Genomic DNA, 15,685 nt, shown 5'->3' with positions numbered 1-15,685 from the left:
GGTGCACGGGCCTCTCACTATCGTGGCCTCTCTTGTTGTGGAGCACAGGCTCCAGACGCGCAGGCTCAGTAATTGTGGCTCACGGGCCTAGTTGCTCCGCGGCATGTGGGATCTTCCCGGACCAGGGCTCGAACCCGTGTCCCCTGCATTGGCAGGCAGATTCTCAACCACTGCGCCACCAGGGAAGCCCAGAACATACTTTCTTACATTTAACATTTGATCTGGGCACTTTTTAAGGTGACAGTGCTTTTCAGAGCGCCGTCTCTGTAACAGCTTGTGATATTTGTGCAGAGTTGCTGCGGTTTATGTAATCCTCCTGTTTGACATTCAAATTGTTTCCCTCTTTTAAGATTTTCCCTCTTTTAATCTGTTAAGATTATGCGTCTTTATACATGTTTCTCTGTATATCTTTTTCATTGTTTCGTGTAGATTAAGGAATTTCATGACACTGTGTCAGGTTTTTTTTTTTTTTTCCTTTTCAATGAAAGAAGCGCGGGCTCATCAGTGACTCAGTTCTGTTCTCCTCCAGGCCTCCAGCAGCGCGGGGAACCTGGGCGTCCTCATCCCTGTGATCGCTGTGGTGAGTACCCGCCCATTGGTGTCTCGGACTCAGGTGTGGTGCTTGTGCTTTGTGCTGCCCAGAGACCTGCAGCGAGTTCCCTGAAAGGTGCTGTTCTGAGGCTGCAGGGATCCTGCATCTGTGGCTGTGTCTCGGAGCTTCTGCGACTGGCCCGTGGGCATGTGCCTGCTGTGGCCTCGCTGCGTCGCTCCCTTTCTCCATGCCCGGCCGAACCCCTGGCCAGCTGACCAGGACCCTACTGCCTGTTCCTCGGGTGTGGGGGTCTGACTTAGGTTTTCCCTGAGCTCCCGCCCGGCTCAGGTGCTTCTGACAGTGGCCCACCGGTGCTGCTTCCAACCCTTCCCCCGACCCCCAACCCCCCATGGTGAGCCTGGGACCTCTGGTTGGTGCCTGGGCCTTGGGGCTGCAGCCCTTGGTGCCCTGTCGGGGATGGCTCAGGCCTGTCTCTGCGGCAGCAGTGCCGCAGTCAAGGGCTGGTGTCCGTCTTGTCCTGTCTCAGCCTGCGGCCACTTCTTCCCAAGTGGCCCTTACGGATGTCACTTTTCCTGGCCCAGGCGTTCCCAGCTGCCAGACCTGAGCCAGGCCCGCGTCCGGCTTTGTTTCATTGGTGATTCTCGAGCTCCCACTTAGCCTGCCTTCTGCTTAAGCCCCTGCTTCCGCCTCCAGTTCTCCCTCTTCGTTGGAGTCTCGAGCATTTACGTGGGTGTCCCCGCACGTGGAGGGGTTGACCTCCGGCTGCGTGGTGACCCAGGGACGTCGAGGCCCGGTGGGCGGTTGGGGAGTCCTCTCCTATCTCTGCAAAGTGGTTTCGGTCCCTGCTTCTGTGGGCATTCGTCATTTGAGTCTGGGGACCGTTGGGGGTCCGGTGTCAGCGGCCAAGGCGGATGGAGGCCAAGGTGGATGGGAACCGGCAGCTAACTGGCTTACATTCTTGGCTCTGATAGTGAGACTGATAGTCGCAGGCTATGTCCGGGGAGGGTTCTGCCTCGGGCCACCCCCACCCTCTGCCTGTCCCCTCCTCCCTGCCCCGAAGGTGGCTGACTCAGCTGGGCTCCAGGACAACATCCTCTCCCCAGGCGTGCTGTAGGGTTGGAGCTCGGGCTTGCCTCATGCCTCCCACTTTCCCTGGGAGCCCTCCCGCCTCTCCCTGCGGTCAGGGCCCCCACAGCCCCTTGAGGGCCTGTGGGTTGCTGGTACCCTGACGGTTTATACCAGCACCCACAGGTCGGTTTCTAAAGATGTCATGGTTGACGTCGACTCGCTCACAGTGCGTTGAGAAGCGCCACGAGGACACTTTGTTGGCCTGGAGGGAAGGGCGAGGGGCATGAAGTCCTTGGCCCGTGGAGGGCTCCATGGAGAGCAGGTTTGGCAGACAGGGAGCACGCCTGGGGGGCCTCTCAAGTTAACGAGTTCTGGGATATTTGAGCCCCACAGTTCTCTGACCCGTATGTATGCCTGTGAGCTTGTAAGTGTGCTTGGCGGTTGTTGTTTGGAGTTTAATAAATGCACGGAAGAAATCTATAGGGGACACTTCGCACTTTTGGGGAGCGATGACTTGTAGGTTTGGTTGGGGGCACACCAGTTTTATGGTCACTGGGGCTGGGGTTGGACTCCTGGCCCTGCATGTGGGGTCCTGGGAGAGTGTCCCAGTCTCTCCGCGCCTGCTGTGCCAGCAGAGTGTCTCAAAAAGATGGGGTGACCCTCTGCGGGGCTGGCGCGTCAGGGCAGGCAGATATGTTAGCAGTGATAGGCTAGCACACGCTCACCTGAAACACCCGTGTCTCCTCCGATACCGTGACCTTTACTTGAACGGAATAAGTATCGTCGTGTCAACAAGTTAATGGTTATATTGTGGAGGAGGAAACAAATATTTGATTCTGTTGCTCAACACAGCCCAGACGCCATGGTTCTTGCCTCTGCTCTCTGGGTCTAGCCCTCACCCTAACCCTGGACCTTCTGGGAGAAGCTAACTTCCATAGTTTTTTTGTTTGTTTGCTTGAATGTTTTATACTTCTTTTTTTTTTTTTTTTTTTTTCTAAATTTATTTATTTATTTTTGGCTGTGTTGGGTCTTTGTTTCTGTGCGAGGGCTTTCTCTAGTTGCAGCAAGTGGGGGCCACTCTTCATCGCGGTGCGCGGGCCTCTCACTATCGCGGCCTCTCTTGTTGTGGAGCACAGGCTCCAGACACGCAGGCTCAGTAGTTGTGGCTCATGGGCCCAGTTGCTCCGCAGCATGTGGGATCCTCCCAGGCCAGGGCTCGAACCCATGTCCCCTGCACTGGCAGGCAGATTCTCAACCACTGCGCCACCAGGGAAGCCCCTATACTTCTTTTTAAAAATTTTTTATTTTAAAGAAAAAGATACTCTGTTTTGGATTTTTCGATGACACAGTGTCTTCAATGACTTAGTTGAGTGGACGTGCCGGTAGGTCTGGGCAGGAAGCATGGGTTTCTGCCCTAATGCAGCTGTTCCCTTATCAGTGATCTTGGGAGCCTGGGGTGGGGGCACCAGCTCACATGGCCTCCGAGGCTCCTTCCTGCCTGGGTTTGGTGGTCTTTGTCCTGTGACTCTGTGATGCTCTTCAGAAATGTCACTGATTCCATTGCTTGAACCTACAGCTGGAGACGTAGTTGCCCCGCTGTCACGAAGCGCGGAAAACGTCCGTGCACTCCGCTCGGCCGGACACCTGGGCCACTTGCAGCTTGTGTGGCCTTGGACAGGTCATTCTCTTGGTGCCTGTAAAAGGATGTTTGGGGACTAACACTTTCAGGTCATAGACCTGTGTGAAAGCTGCTCCCTCTTCCTCGTAGAGACGGCGTCTGTCCTCAAGGGTTTGCACTTCACCTCAGGAAGGGAAGGGGGAGGGGCCCAGGTAGGCCCCCAGTTAGGGACCCCTGGGCTGGAAGTGGTAACCCAGGCACTGACCTGAACCCCTTTGAGACAGTAACCCACTTCATCCTCACAACAGCCTGCAAGATAGGGACTGTGTTATCCCCGTTTCACAGACGGGAGACTGAGGCACGGAACTTGCCTCAAAGTGCCGGAGCCGGGAGTGGAACCCAGGCAGCCTGGTGCAGACCTGTGGTCTGGGTTCATATCTGCCGCGTGGAGGCACCTGGTTTCTGAAGGGGATCCAAGGGCATTCTGAGCAGATTGAGGGGCTGGAGCACTCTGACCCTTGGGGGTCGAAGAGGAACCTGGGCCACGTGTCTTCATGCCTTCTGGGTGGGGGACGTGGGGAAGGGCTGAAGGTGGAGTCTTGAGATGCGCATGGGGGTGTGGGGGAGGAGCCAGAGGAACCAGCAGCAAGACCAGAAGTGTCAGAGAAGCCCAGGAAAGGACAGTATTGACTCAGAATAGAGGAGGACTTGGAGAGGGTGGTCAGCAAGCCCAGGTTCCCTGAGAGGGCAAGAGGGATGACAGGGAAAGGCCCCCCTCCCTGGGTGGCAGACACTGGACGGGCCCTGGCTCAGGCAGTGGGGAGAGGGCAGGGGGAGAGGGTGAGGGGTGAAAGCAGGGCCGGGGTGGGACTCAGGCCTGCAGCTGAGCACGCCCCCTCTGTAACAGTGGAAGCCCCAGGTTGGTGTGAGGACGGGGATAACCCAGCCTCCAAATCGGGGAGCACTCATGCACCCCTTTGCTGCCTGTGACTGTATCAGTCTCGCTGGGTCAGAAGCCCTCTGTGGAGTCAGGCCAACCAGGCTTCGACCCCAGCCCACTGCCCACTGCAGGCCCGTGGGGTCCCAGTCTGACGGCCACACGCGTGGCAGTTGTGAAGCCCCCGGCGCTGTCCCCCGCCCCGCACTGCGGAGGCCTTGCACTCTTCTATCTGAGCAGCCTGTGTGGATTCCACTGGTCTTGCCCCGGAATCAAGGGTCCAGAAATATAGTCCTTGGATGTCGCCCGTTTTCTCGAACCAGACCCATCGCAGGCACGTCTGAGGGTCTCCGTGTGTCTGGGGATGGAAGCTGGAGCGTGTGCCGCACATACAGACTGGTGTTTCCGGAGCCCCCAGGCAGCTCCATCCACGTCCCCCCGCCCCCAGCATGCAGCAGCACTGCCACGTCTGAGCCTGAGGACGTGCCTGCTCTGGGTCACTGTTGGGCACTCAGGTCACTCTGTCGATGTCTAGCACTGCTGGGGTGTCAGCTATTTTGAATGTGGCCTTTTTTAGTTATCTGACCTTATAAAAGTAGAATTATACCCAGTAAAAGTGGCGATATTTATTTATCTCTAGGGTGGAAGGCATGGCTACGGATACATGCCATCCTCTGGGCGGCCGTGAGGTGAAAGCAGGTGCAGAGACATTTAGCCTCAATTCAGGAGGTTGGGCCTTGAGAGGACTGAGCCCGAGGCCAGGGCATCCCGGGCCTTGGGGAGGGGGCTCGCTGTCAGCACTCTGGGGAGGGGGCAGCTCCTGCCCGTGTTCCCTGTCAGGTGGGAAGCCCTGGGGGGGAAAGGCTTTGGGTGACAGAGTAGGGGAGGGGGGCTTCTGGGCCCGGGGAGGGGTGTGCTGTGAGAGGTGGAGGGAGCCGGTCTGTCTGGCGCCAACACCCTCTAGGAGACAGCCACCGTGCTGCAGCTGCGGTGACCTCTGGGCTGTGCAGCCCTGCTGGTGGCAAGCATCGCGGTCCTTCATCCATGTCTCCCAGAAAGGTGGCCTGAGCCACGGGGTCACCGCCCCAGCACCTCGTGGTCATTGTTGGAAGGGAAATGGAATTGCGGATGCCCCAGAGCACTCGAGACGCCCCGGCCTCCACCGCTAAGACCTGGTGGGGTTGGCAACCCGGCCCAGGAAGAGCAGGCAGCCCGTGCGGTGCTCATAGACAAGGAACAGGAAGGGCCGGTCGACGCTGAAGCGGACCTGGGTGGACAATGGCATGAACCCCACGGCGGTCACGGCCGCAGCCTGCGTGCCTTCCTCGTCCACCATGATGGTGCCTTGGTGCTTGAACTGCGTCAGATCAAAAGGGAAGCTGTCAGATGGCGGTGGTCACTCACAGACAGGCAAGTGGGGGGAAGTGTCGTGTTCTTCAGGGAAGGGACCAAGCGACCGCAGGGGAGGCGTGGACATGGCTGGGCAGGATGGCCCTTGGGACTCGGTCCTCACGCATCAGCTGAGTGTGGTGTGAATGGTGTCACCTTTGCACTGTGCACCATGACCACTCAGGGCTGCCCACAGTGCTTTGCGGGCAGGATCGTGGCCCCAGGACCCCCTACTCACGCTCTGGGGCCTCTGCCATAGCAGGCCTGCTGGGCCGGGGTGCTCCCGGGCACCTGCCTTCTCTCTGGTATCAGCAGGGGCTCCAAGGGAGGCAGACCCGGGGCGGGATGGGGACGGGCAGAGGACGGGCATTACCAGGTCGATGACGATCCTCTGGTCCGAGATCCCTGTCATATTGCTGTTCCTGTCGAACAGCGCTGTGACCCCCAGGGACCGCAGGGCCTCCACCAGGTTGTAGTCCTTTTCTAGCTTGAACTTGGGCAGGAGTACCTCCCGTGTCCTGGTCAGGGAAGAGAAGGGCCGGTTCTACTAACTGCAAGTTGCAGAGGAATCACATTTCCCCTTAAACGTCCATAAACACACACACCCGCCTCCAGTCCGTGTACCACAGAATTGACACGACACTTCTTAAAATGCATATCCTCGTCCTGCCATTGGAGGATTTTGGAAAGACCATCCCATTGTAATCCCAGCACTCTGAATTGAGGCATGGTTACTGCTGTGCGGTCATGTCCTCGGTACTGTATGGTTTGTGTCCTGCCAGCCAGGCGGCAGAGCTGTTACTGGCTCATGGCTCAGGCATCTGACATCATTCTCTCACTTGGGTCCCTGCTTTCAGGCATTTGTTATTTTACTATTTAAGGAGCTGAAGTGCAGGTCAGTGCACTTAAAAAAAGAGTGCTTTCTGTACCAGCCAGCGCTAGCGTTCTCCATCCTTGACGGCGCTTGTGGGGCTAAGACGCCAGACGCGCCCCCTTCTCAGGAGCTTCCTTCCCTCTTGGTGCGCCAGGACCCCACACGTGAAGCAGCAAAGCGTAAAGACCGCCTGTTAGCGTCCGAGTGATGAGAACAGGCCTAACCACTGGGCCATCCTGGAGGAGGGGGGACAAGATCTGGGGGCCCTGAGCAGGGCCTGCTGGAGGGAGCGCAGGACTCTGGGCAGGAGGGCAGGGAAGAGCAGAGCAGTGTGTGGACCAGGCTGGGCAGCGAGCGGGCTGCATCCTGTGAGTGGGGGTCCACAGAGAGTTCGCAGGAAGAGGGAAGTGGGGACGCTGCCTGGTGGCCGGTGCCAGGTAGACGGAGCTTGGGACAACAAGCTGGTCAGGCCCCTGCTGGCTCAGGGCGAAGGTCGTGGGCATTGAGGTTAGGAAGGAGGCGGGTACAGAAGGGACAGGTTTTAAGGAGAAAGTGACAGGGCTTGATGCCTGCCCAGCTGCCTGGGCAGACCTACCCCTAAGAGCCTGCCTGTCCCTCAGTTGCATTTCCTTGTATCCTGGTCCTGGAAGGAGGCCCAGACCAGATTCAGTTGATAACTCGGGCCCGGTGGGATCCAGGAAGACAGGGAGATGACATGTGCGTCCTTCCTGCCCTGATCCAGCAGCGTAACCTGTGGTCCTGACTGTGAAATGGTGAGTGACGCCCTGAGGGGATTTGGAGGACCTCGGGGCTTCTCAAACTGGGTTGAGGGCTCGTCTTGGTTCTAGGCTCACAGCAAGTGACCCCAGGGGGTCAGGGCAAGTGTGTGGTAGAGCCGGGTTGCTCCTGCCCCCACATCACAGAGTACAGGTGCATTTCTCACCAACGCTCTCTGGTCACCTCTCACCAAGCGGAAAGTTTGGGCTGAAGTCACAGCGGCCCAGGGGGCACATGCCCCTCTCCCTAAAGTGACTGCAGCCCCAGCATCTCTGGGCCCCCATTCCCCTGGCCCCAGAGGCACCTGTTTGTCATGCTCTTCTGCCATCTCTCCACCACCTGGGGCTTCAGCTGGGCCTCGAGGGTCTTCATCCCGGACAGCTTGTGCGGGACCACCACCAGCATGCTGATGCCCCCCATGTACTCCAGCCGCAGGACGTCGCAGTCCAGCTCCTGGTCGCTTGCCGCCAGGAAGGCCCCCTTGGTCTGCATCATGGGGACCTTGACCACCTCTCGCTCGTTCAGCCGGAAGTTGTGGTTGTGTGTCATTTCCACTGGGAATTTGTTCACCCAGGACCCTGTGAGGTCAGCAGAAATGGGCTTTTGTTTAAATGCTCTCTTAGAGGGTTTGTTCAAACAGGCTGCATGGCCCACCCCCACCGTCTGAACCCACAGGTCTGGTTTGGGCCAGGAGTTTAAGTTTCTCACCGGTTCCCAGGCGATACTGATGCTGCTGGTCTGGGGACAACACTGAGACCAGTGTGCCAGACCAGTGTGCTGGTCTGGCCCGCCCACCACACTGAGAACCACTGTTGTAGAGGCTTCTCGTAGGAAGCGGATGAGGGCAGATGGGGTGAATAGACCAGGTGAATGCTGGGTTAGATCCTGGCACTAAATAGCACGTCACCTGCCTTGCCTGGGCCTCTGCGTGTCTCTCTCTAAGATGAGGGCCCTGAGCTCCCATCAGCTCTATGGGGACTGACTGGACGCCTGGGGAGGCAGCACTGCCATTGCCACCTTCACTTTGGATTTCGGGGCAGCTTCGTGTGCCCGAGTGGGAACGTGTCTGTGTGGCTCTAAGATGCTAGTAACTGGAAGTGAGGGCCACCGGCCCACCGGTGAGACTGGCCATGTGCCAGACCTCCAGCCCCTTCCTGTGCTACCTCGTCTCCTAGCAACTGTGAGGGGTGGGGCTTTCACCACCCCCATCTCACAGATGAGCAAGCAGAGGGAAGAAGCCAAGTGACCTGTTCAAGGTTTCCAGCTGGTGGGTGGGGCAGGGGGTCAGAAAAGCAGGAGGCTCCTGGGGGAGGCGTAACAGCAGGGCCTGCCCTCCTCTGATCTGGGTCCTCCTCTGGAGCCGGACTCCACCCAGGGCTGCTCAGCCCTGTGAGTCATGCATCTAGGCAGCTCTCTGCGGGGGGCCACCCTGTGCATGGTGGGTGTGAGTGGTGTCCCTGGCCTCTCCCCTCCCCCAGATTGTGCCATTTGCCCTGGGGGAGACCCCCTTTCCCCTGGGCTCCAGCCACGGCTTTCCCAACTCTGCTGTAGCTGCCCCGCCTCTCCCGGGTTCTCTCCTTCCTTTGCTCCTGAGGCCCAACCTCTGTTTTCACTGTGTTTTACAGAGTGCTCGTAACATTTGAAATTAAAATCAAAGTAGTGACAGAGATTTGGGAGCTAGAGCTAAGAGTTACACATTCAGACTCTGTTGTGATATGCACCTGTGAGAGCTGGTGCTGCTGGCGTTTCTCTCTGACTCCCAGCCCTGACCCAGCAAGCCTTCCGGTGTGTGGGCAAGGATTCATGTGCCCTGCCGCCACGTTTGCCGTCTGCGTGACCCTGGTTCCTGTGTTGGGACGTGTCCCTGCCTGCTCTGAATACTGACTGCGCTGAGGCAGAGGCTCTGGAAGTCGGGGCGCCCACACGCTGGCAGAACTGAGGGCTGAGGGCCTCGGTGCCACCCAGGGGTCTCCCACTCACTGTCAAAGTCACCCCTGAACACAGGAAATTGCTCTTGAGTGTCACTGGCAACATCAAACCCACTGAGCATGTAACAGTGGGACTTGCGAGGCCACACGGATCAGGGAGTGAGACCAGGGCTGACCTCCAGTTTTCATTCCCAAACCTGTCCCGCCAGCCAGGGATGAAAGGACATGTGTGTGTTCACTGAGTACATCCCATGTGCCTGTCACGGGCCTGTTGGAGCCTCGGCCTGGACCCGCCCACCGCGAGGCTGACGTTGTGCCTGGCGTCGGGGGAGCCAGGGGTCTGGCTCAGCCTCTGAGCCCTTCCTCCTGTCTTGGCTGCCTCCCCCTGCTTTGCCCTTTGGCAGCATTCCGCACAGCTGCTGGGGGCCTCGGCTTGGGCACGGAGCGGGTGTCCCGGCCGGTGGATGCTTTGGCCCCACTGCCCCTGAGCCACTTCCAGGAGAGGGGCTCCCTGGACCCCCGTAAACCATGCTGGAGCTGACCAACCAGGGAACGTGGCCTCCCGGGACTGACCTGGCCGGTGCCCACTAGTCCTTGGTGGCAGAGGGGAGAGTGGTTGCGTGTCACTGCACTAGTGTGCAGTGACCCCGCTCCTCATGTCTGCCCTTGGCTCGCTGGGCAGGTGGAGGGCAGTAGAGGTTTCTCCTGGCTCAGGTCTCACCAGGGCATTTTAAAAGCGAGGCCTGGTATTTACAGACCCGTGCCTATTTATCTCTAGGGTCCCGGGGCTCTGTGTGTTTGTGTGTGCGCGGGTGTGGGTGGTTGGCGGGTGGGGGGGAGTCCTCCTTAGGAAGTGCCTCGGTGCTTGGTGCTGGCCCGGAACAGTTGCTCTAGACATAAGGGTTGATTTCCCCGCCCCCACCTGCCTGGAAAGGAGTGGGAACGTGTCTGTGTGGCTCTAAGATGCTAGTAACTGGAAGTGAGGGCCACCCGCCCACCGGTGAGACTGGCCATGTGCCAGACCTCCAGCCCCTTCCTGTGCTACCTCGTCTCCTAGCAACCGTGAGGGGTGGGGCTTTCACCACCCCCATCTCACAGATGAGCAAGCAGAGGGAAGAAGCCAAGTGACCTGTTCAAGGTTTCCAGCTGGTGGGTGGGGCAGGGGGTCAGAAAAGGGTGTGAATGTCAGTTACTCAGGGTGAACCTGTCTTCAGCCTTTTGTCCATTGGGAAAGGAAACCAAAAAGCTCAGATCCAGGTTGACCTGATGCTGGAAAGGTTTTTTGCATTATTCTGATCTAACAGAGGCTGGAGCTTGGCTCTGCCCCTTACCGCCATCTCCCCGGAGCAGCGTTTTAATTCCCTGTCTGTAAAATGGAGACACTCATAAATAACAGTGGCAGTCTCTCAAGGCTGTGGCGAGGCATAAAGCGCAGGGTTTCTAAGTGTCAGCCGCCCTGTCACCTCATCAGGACCTTCCCTGTCCCTGCGAGCTGACCCCATGTCTGGGTTTCCCAGAGGAATGGAGGTAGAGTCTGCAGTTCGGCCCACCTGTGAGCTGAGAGCGCCCGTGCATCTGCCCTGAAAAATGTCGCCGCCTCTTACCTTTAAAGTAGATGCAGTTCAGGAGCATCATCTGAGTCGCGGGGTCCATGTCCTCCAGCACGTCTCTTATGAGGCCCTTGGTGAGCCGCGAGATGTGCTGGTTGGTTTGGGAGATGAAGGCAGGATCAGAGAAGTCAGCTGCCCGGACCTCGGCGAAGTAGTACTGTCGGACCTTGGCTCTGAAGTCGTCCAGGACTGGAACTTGCTTCTGAATGTACAGGTCGCTGACGGACCGCAGCGTGTACCCGAAATTCCTCCGGAAGAGGCGGTGGGTCAGCTTCCGGAACAGGTTGTGGACGGTGCCCAGCTCGTATGTGGTGCTGGCGTTGACAAAGTCGGCGAAGCGCAGGGCAGCGTGTACCTGCTCGTGGGTGTCCCCCCGCAGGCCCAGGGAGAGCATGGCCATGGCTGCGGACACACCTACAGGCGCCAGAAAGACATTGTCCGAGGCGCCGACCCGCTCCTTCAGCGCCCGGTAGAGGTCTAAGGCGAACTTGGCGTTGAGGAGGTTGAGCCGCTGGATGCGGCTCTTGCCCGGGAAGAGCTGGAGCACGCTGCTGGCGCCAGTCCCAGGATCCACGGGCGAGACCGCGTCCACGATGTCGATGTAGTCGTCATCCTCCCCGAAGATCTTCTCCAGGTCCAGGTAGTCCTCGTCCTCTTCCCCGTCCGTGATCCACTCGTTGGTGACTGTGTTCTCCTTGTGGAAGTCGGCAGGCAGGAGGGGTCTGCTCAGGTTTCCACTCTTCAGCTGCCCCCACCGGGGGTCCGCAGACTTGGGGTCTCCCCCTCTGCCATAAAGCTGACCCCGAGGGCCGAGGTTCCCACACACGGATGCCAGGAGGAGGGACACCATGAGAGGGTGCAGCAGGCGCTGCATTCTGGCGGAGCTGGAGCTGGAGGGAGAGCAGGACGTGGTGAGGGCAGCCTGGCAGACTGCCCCCTCCCCGCCCTACACACACACACACACACACACACACCTCTGCAGGCCCCCGGCCACGACCCAGGAGGGGCCCCGGGGGTGCTAGTCCCTAACCATTTTAGGATCTGCTGAAGATAAAACAGACGCCTGACATTTTGTGTGGCTTCGTGAACCTGCCTGGAGGACCCCTAGGCCCAGATCAGAACCCCTTGTTGAAAGTGTGCAAACCCATAGGGCTCAGGGGCCCCAGGGAGTTTCCTTTTCATTCATTCACTGAACTTTGTGTCCCTTCTTCAAATGACATATTGGGTGGGCCCTGGAGGCACACAGGTCCCCCAGCCGGATGGGGGCCCAAGTGCAGTAAAGCACGGCTCACAAGGACACTGCCGGGGGGTGGGGGGGGGGGCAGGCAGGCTGAGGCTCCGCCTCCTGTGCTAGCAGTTATTTGGAGTGGTTTAATCTGTGTGATTTGGACTGTGTCTACAGTGCAGGGATCACCTGGGGGCCCAGTGGACATGGTGGGTGCCAGTCTTCATGCAGCCATGGGGGATGAGGGTACAGCTCGCCACAGGTGTACGTTTTCTCCTTCAGTCGGCTCCCACTGCTGTCAGGAGGGACCAGAGCTCTCCCACTGAAGTGTTTCTCGCTGGGGTTACAAATAGTCTCACCAGGTGTATAGGGTCTGGGTCAGGGTGCTGTCAGAAAGCTCTTACTGAAGGCCTGAGGGGCGCTCCCTCTATTTAAGTAAACAAGGCATGTTTTTAACAGATACTGTGGGATGAGCCGTCTGTCTCCCATCCCTCCACCTGTCACGTCAGTTTGGCTGCCAGACGGCTTTGTCCTTCTCTTGCTTCCTTCCTGGTTGTGAATTGCATCCTGGGAAATGAGCTATTATTCGATGCTTCTGTGTCTCCAGGACAGTGACAGCAGGTGTTTATACTGGGATCAGTCATGCAGGATCTCAGCATCCCTTCTAATCACCTCAGAAAGAGGAGAGTGTCTTGTCAGGTTTGTCATGTGTGTGACAATCTGGTACGTTTTTGAGGACCAGAATGTCTGCTTCCCCTCCACGCCAGGTAAGAATCACTGGCTCCTGTTAGGTAAATATCGGGACTTGTTAGGCCTGAAGATGGTGTGCTGGCGATGGCAGTGACTCTCGGCGGAGCCTCTTCTGGGTGCCGGTGCTGGACCAGGGGCTTTGGTGACTCAGCTCCCCGCACCGAGCATTGTGCGTATCGGGGGTGCTGAGCCTGCCTGAGTGTGCCAATGGCTAGATTAGACCCAGGTTAGTGGAGCCCCTTCCCTGCGTCCAGGGCTCCGCCTGTTCGGCCTGGAGTGCCAGCACCGTTGTCCCTGCCCCAGTCCCCACCTCGGCTCTTCGCTGCAGCACTGTTAACACAATCAGCTTGCACACTCCTCTAGTCACGACATTTTGGAGAGGGAAAGTCACATGGTTTCTGACTTGGAACCGTCTGTTGTCTTTTCCTGTCCCCTTCCCTCCCCTCAGCCTGTAGCCAAGGCTGCCACACACATTGCCTGCACTCAGGACACAGTGTCTAATGTGTGTGGCTGCCAGTGGAACCGGGCCCAGGTTCTGGGTAGAACTGGGCGTGGGTATTGATAGCAAGACACTGAAAAAGTGAGAAAAGGAGAGGTCTTCTTGCTAGGCTACACTTGAAAGTATCCTTCTCAGGTTAAAATAAGCTTAAAAAAACCCAACTTGAATAAACAAGAGTTCAGGAAAAGGAATCTGAGACCAGATAGGGAGGCAGAGGTTGAAAACATTCGTGTCTTTCTGCTCCTGTATTCAGATAGTACGCGTGGAAGCTTCTTTTACTTGCTTCTTCCTATTCCTGTATTATACGATGAAAAGCCCAAAACACTTTGCATTATGCTCTCATCAGAGGAAGCAGAAGGTATCTCATAATATATCTCGTTTTATGTGGTAAAAAATTAGGTACCTGAAAGGTAAATCTTCCTGTTGTTTTGCCATTTAGTATCACAAGAGTTAAAGAAGATACTTTAAAATTATCACTAGGTTGTGTTTAAATCCAGATTACTATCTTTGAAGAGAAGCAGTATTTTTTAAAGGGAAATCATTCAAAAGTTTGTTTTTATGGGCATTTCCTGTGGCGCCTTCTCAGGCTGGCTGCGTGGAGCGGGACTGGGCTTTGTGGTCCCTCGTCCCTCCTGGCTGCTGTCTCCCGGCCCAGACGGAGCGGGGGTAATAGAGCTGTGGACACTCTTCAGGTTGAAATAACTTCAGGCTCACAAGAGTTGAAAGCACAGCACAGAGAACACCCGCCCTGTACCCGCGTCTCCAGACTCGCCAGGTCTCTCTACGTACACGTGTGTGCGCGTGTGTGACACACGTCATTTTTCTGAACCATTTGTGATGCCCCAGAACTAGGGTGCCCGCCCACAGCCCCCAGCACCATTCCCAGTTCAGGTCCTTAACCTAGCGCAGTCCCTCCTCCCTGGTTGGCTGACAGTCCCACTAGTATAACTGACAGAATGTTATCATAGGCAGCTTAACAAAACCTCTTACCCTTTCTAAGACGGTGTAGAGAGCGTTTGAATGTAGCTGGATAGAGAAGCAAACCAGTTACCCATCTCTAACCACCTCAAATAAGAATTCATAATCGGCAGAAACGTTAGAAACCTACTTACCTCTGTGCTGCTGAGAACTGGCTTTGCAGGGACAGAATCGGCCAAAGTCACCAGCAGGCTTCAGTGTGACCTTTGGTGCCGGACTGCTGTCGTGTTTTCCAAAGTAAATACATCCCAGATCAAACACCGCTCAACTAGCTTTGTCAGCACAAAGCCCTCGTTGTGTCTTTGGTCACCGCCGAGTGGCTTGTGACTCCCAGTGTTTGGAGGCCTGACTGTCTCTGTGTGGATGAGCTTACAGGAGCAGCCAGGACACTCTGCGGCCCAGGGCTTGGTTGCGTCGGGGGTGGCAGCTGTGATGCTCCCCTGGACATGGGGGCCCCTCTTGCATCTTCCAGCTCCAAGTTCTTCCTCTAAGTGATCGCAGCTCCCGACCTCGTCCTGGGCTCTGGGGTGACGTGCCTGCTAGGCAAGGTGTCCCCCCCCTCCTGTGAGCTGTCCCTCCATGGACAGTGGAGGGGAGGGTGCAGGTAGAGACTCAGAGCACAAGGAGACCCTGGCCCGGGCCTGTCTGCCATCTACAGGACATGCAGCCCCGCTCTGCTGTCCGTTGTGGGATAGCCAGGGCCGTACTGTGGTGCTTCCCATGCTCACATCCACTCAGGTGTTCGCAGGAGGCCGTGGCGCTGTGATCATTTCTATTTTTAGCTTGTGGTGGGTTTTTTTGGGTTTTTTTTTGGTCATGTCGCACTATTTGCAGGATCTTAGTTCCCTGACCAGGGATGGAACCCGGGCCCCGGCAGGAGGCAAACCCTGGCCAGCACCTAGCCCATACTTGGCACTCATAGATCATAAGCATTTGGACCGCTGAGCCTCCCTCACTGCAGGTTGGTTAGCGCTGTGTGGGGGCTCGACCTCCCCTGGGGACTCTGGAGGGTCCACCCGTCCCCCAGGCGTTGTGCACACATGTAACCATTTTCCATACCCGAGGCGACTCCCCCTGCCACGCACTGGGTGGGACACCATGGGGACAGGGACTCAGGGACTCCAGCCTCACCCCTGCCCCCGAGTACTCTGCTTTTACCTTCTTCACACCCTGGGGCTCTGCCCAAGGTCACTGTGCCACCCGCCACGGTTCCGGCCCTTGGGCCTGGTGCTCCTGTGGCCAGGCGGCTACTCCCTGTTCCCTGCCCGCCTGTGAACACCAAGCGCCCCATCCCTGGGTCCCCAGGAGCTCTGGGATGCTGCTTGCCTGCCTCCCGACGAGGCCGAAGGGCTTTTCCCTCCCAGTGCAGAGCCCGCCCGGCATACAAGAGGCTCAGGAGCATTTCTGGGCGAGCTCTCTGAGGGCTGCTGGTTACTGCGCCCCGTGCGTTCTCCTGCCCAGTCTGACCGATTCTCTGAG

General features: G+C 57.7%; 2 protein-coding genes across 4 annotated transcripts in view; one reads left to right on the top strand and one right to left on the bottom strand.

The window, feature by feature from the left end:
* The window catches only part of PI4KA (phosphatidylinositol 4-kinase alpha), a 97,762-nt gene that overhangs the window by 47,579 nt on the left and 34,498 nt on the right, over positions 1-15,685 (top strand). For all 3 annotated transcript variants that reach the window (XM_059893628.1, XM_059893627.1, XM_059893629.1), the window contains one exon: positions 530-580. In XM_059893628.1, coding sequence (XP_059749611.1) covers positions 530-580 — 51 coding nt within the window. The remainder of the gene's footprint in view (positions 1-529; positions 581-15,685) is intronic.
* SERPIND1 (serpin family D member 1) lies at positions 4,859-14,352 on the bottom strand. Its single transcript, XM_059894424.1, has 5 exons — positions 14,341-14,352; positions 10,749-11,644; positions 7,521-7,794; positions 5,939-6,083; positions 4,859-5,533 (listed from the first exon to the last, which is right to left on the bottom strand). Exons 2-5 carry the CDS (start codon positions 11,626-11,628, stop codon positions 5,342-5,344), a joined length of 1,491 nt encoding a protein of 496 aa, XP_059750407.1. The 5' UTR covers positions 11,629-11,644; positions 14,341-14,352; the 3' UTR covers positions 4,859-5,341.

Source organism: Balaenoptera ricei, chromosome 14 (genome assembly GCF_028023285.1).
Source record: "Balaenoptera ricei isolate mBalRic1 chromosome 14, mBalRic1.hap2, whole genome shotgun sequence".
In the NCBI taxonomy this organism is placed as follows: Eukaryota; Metazoa; Chordata; class Mammalia; order Artiodactyla; family Balaenopteridae; genus Balaenoptera; species Balaenoptera ricei.
This window is presented reverse-complemented; position numbering and strand designations above follow the sequence as displayed.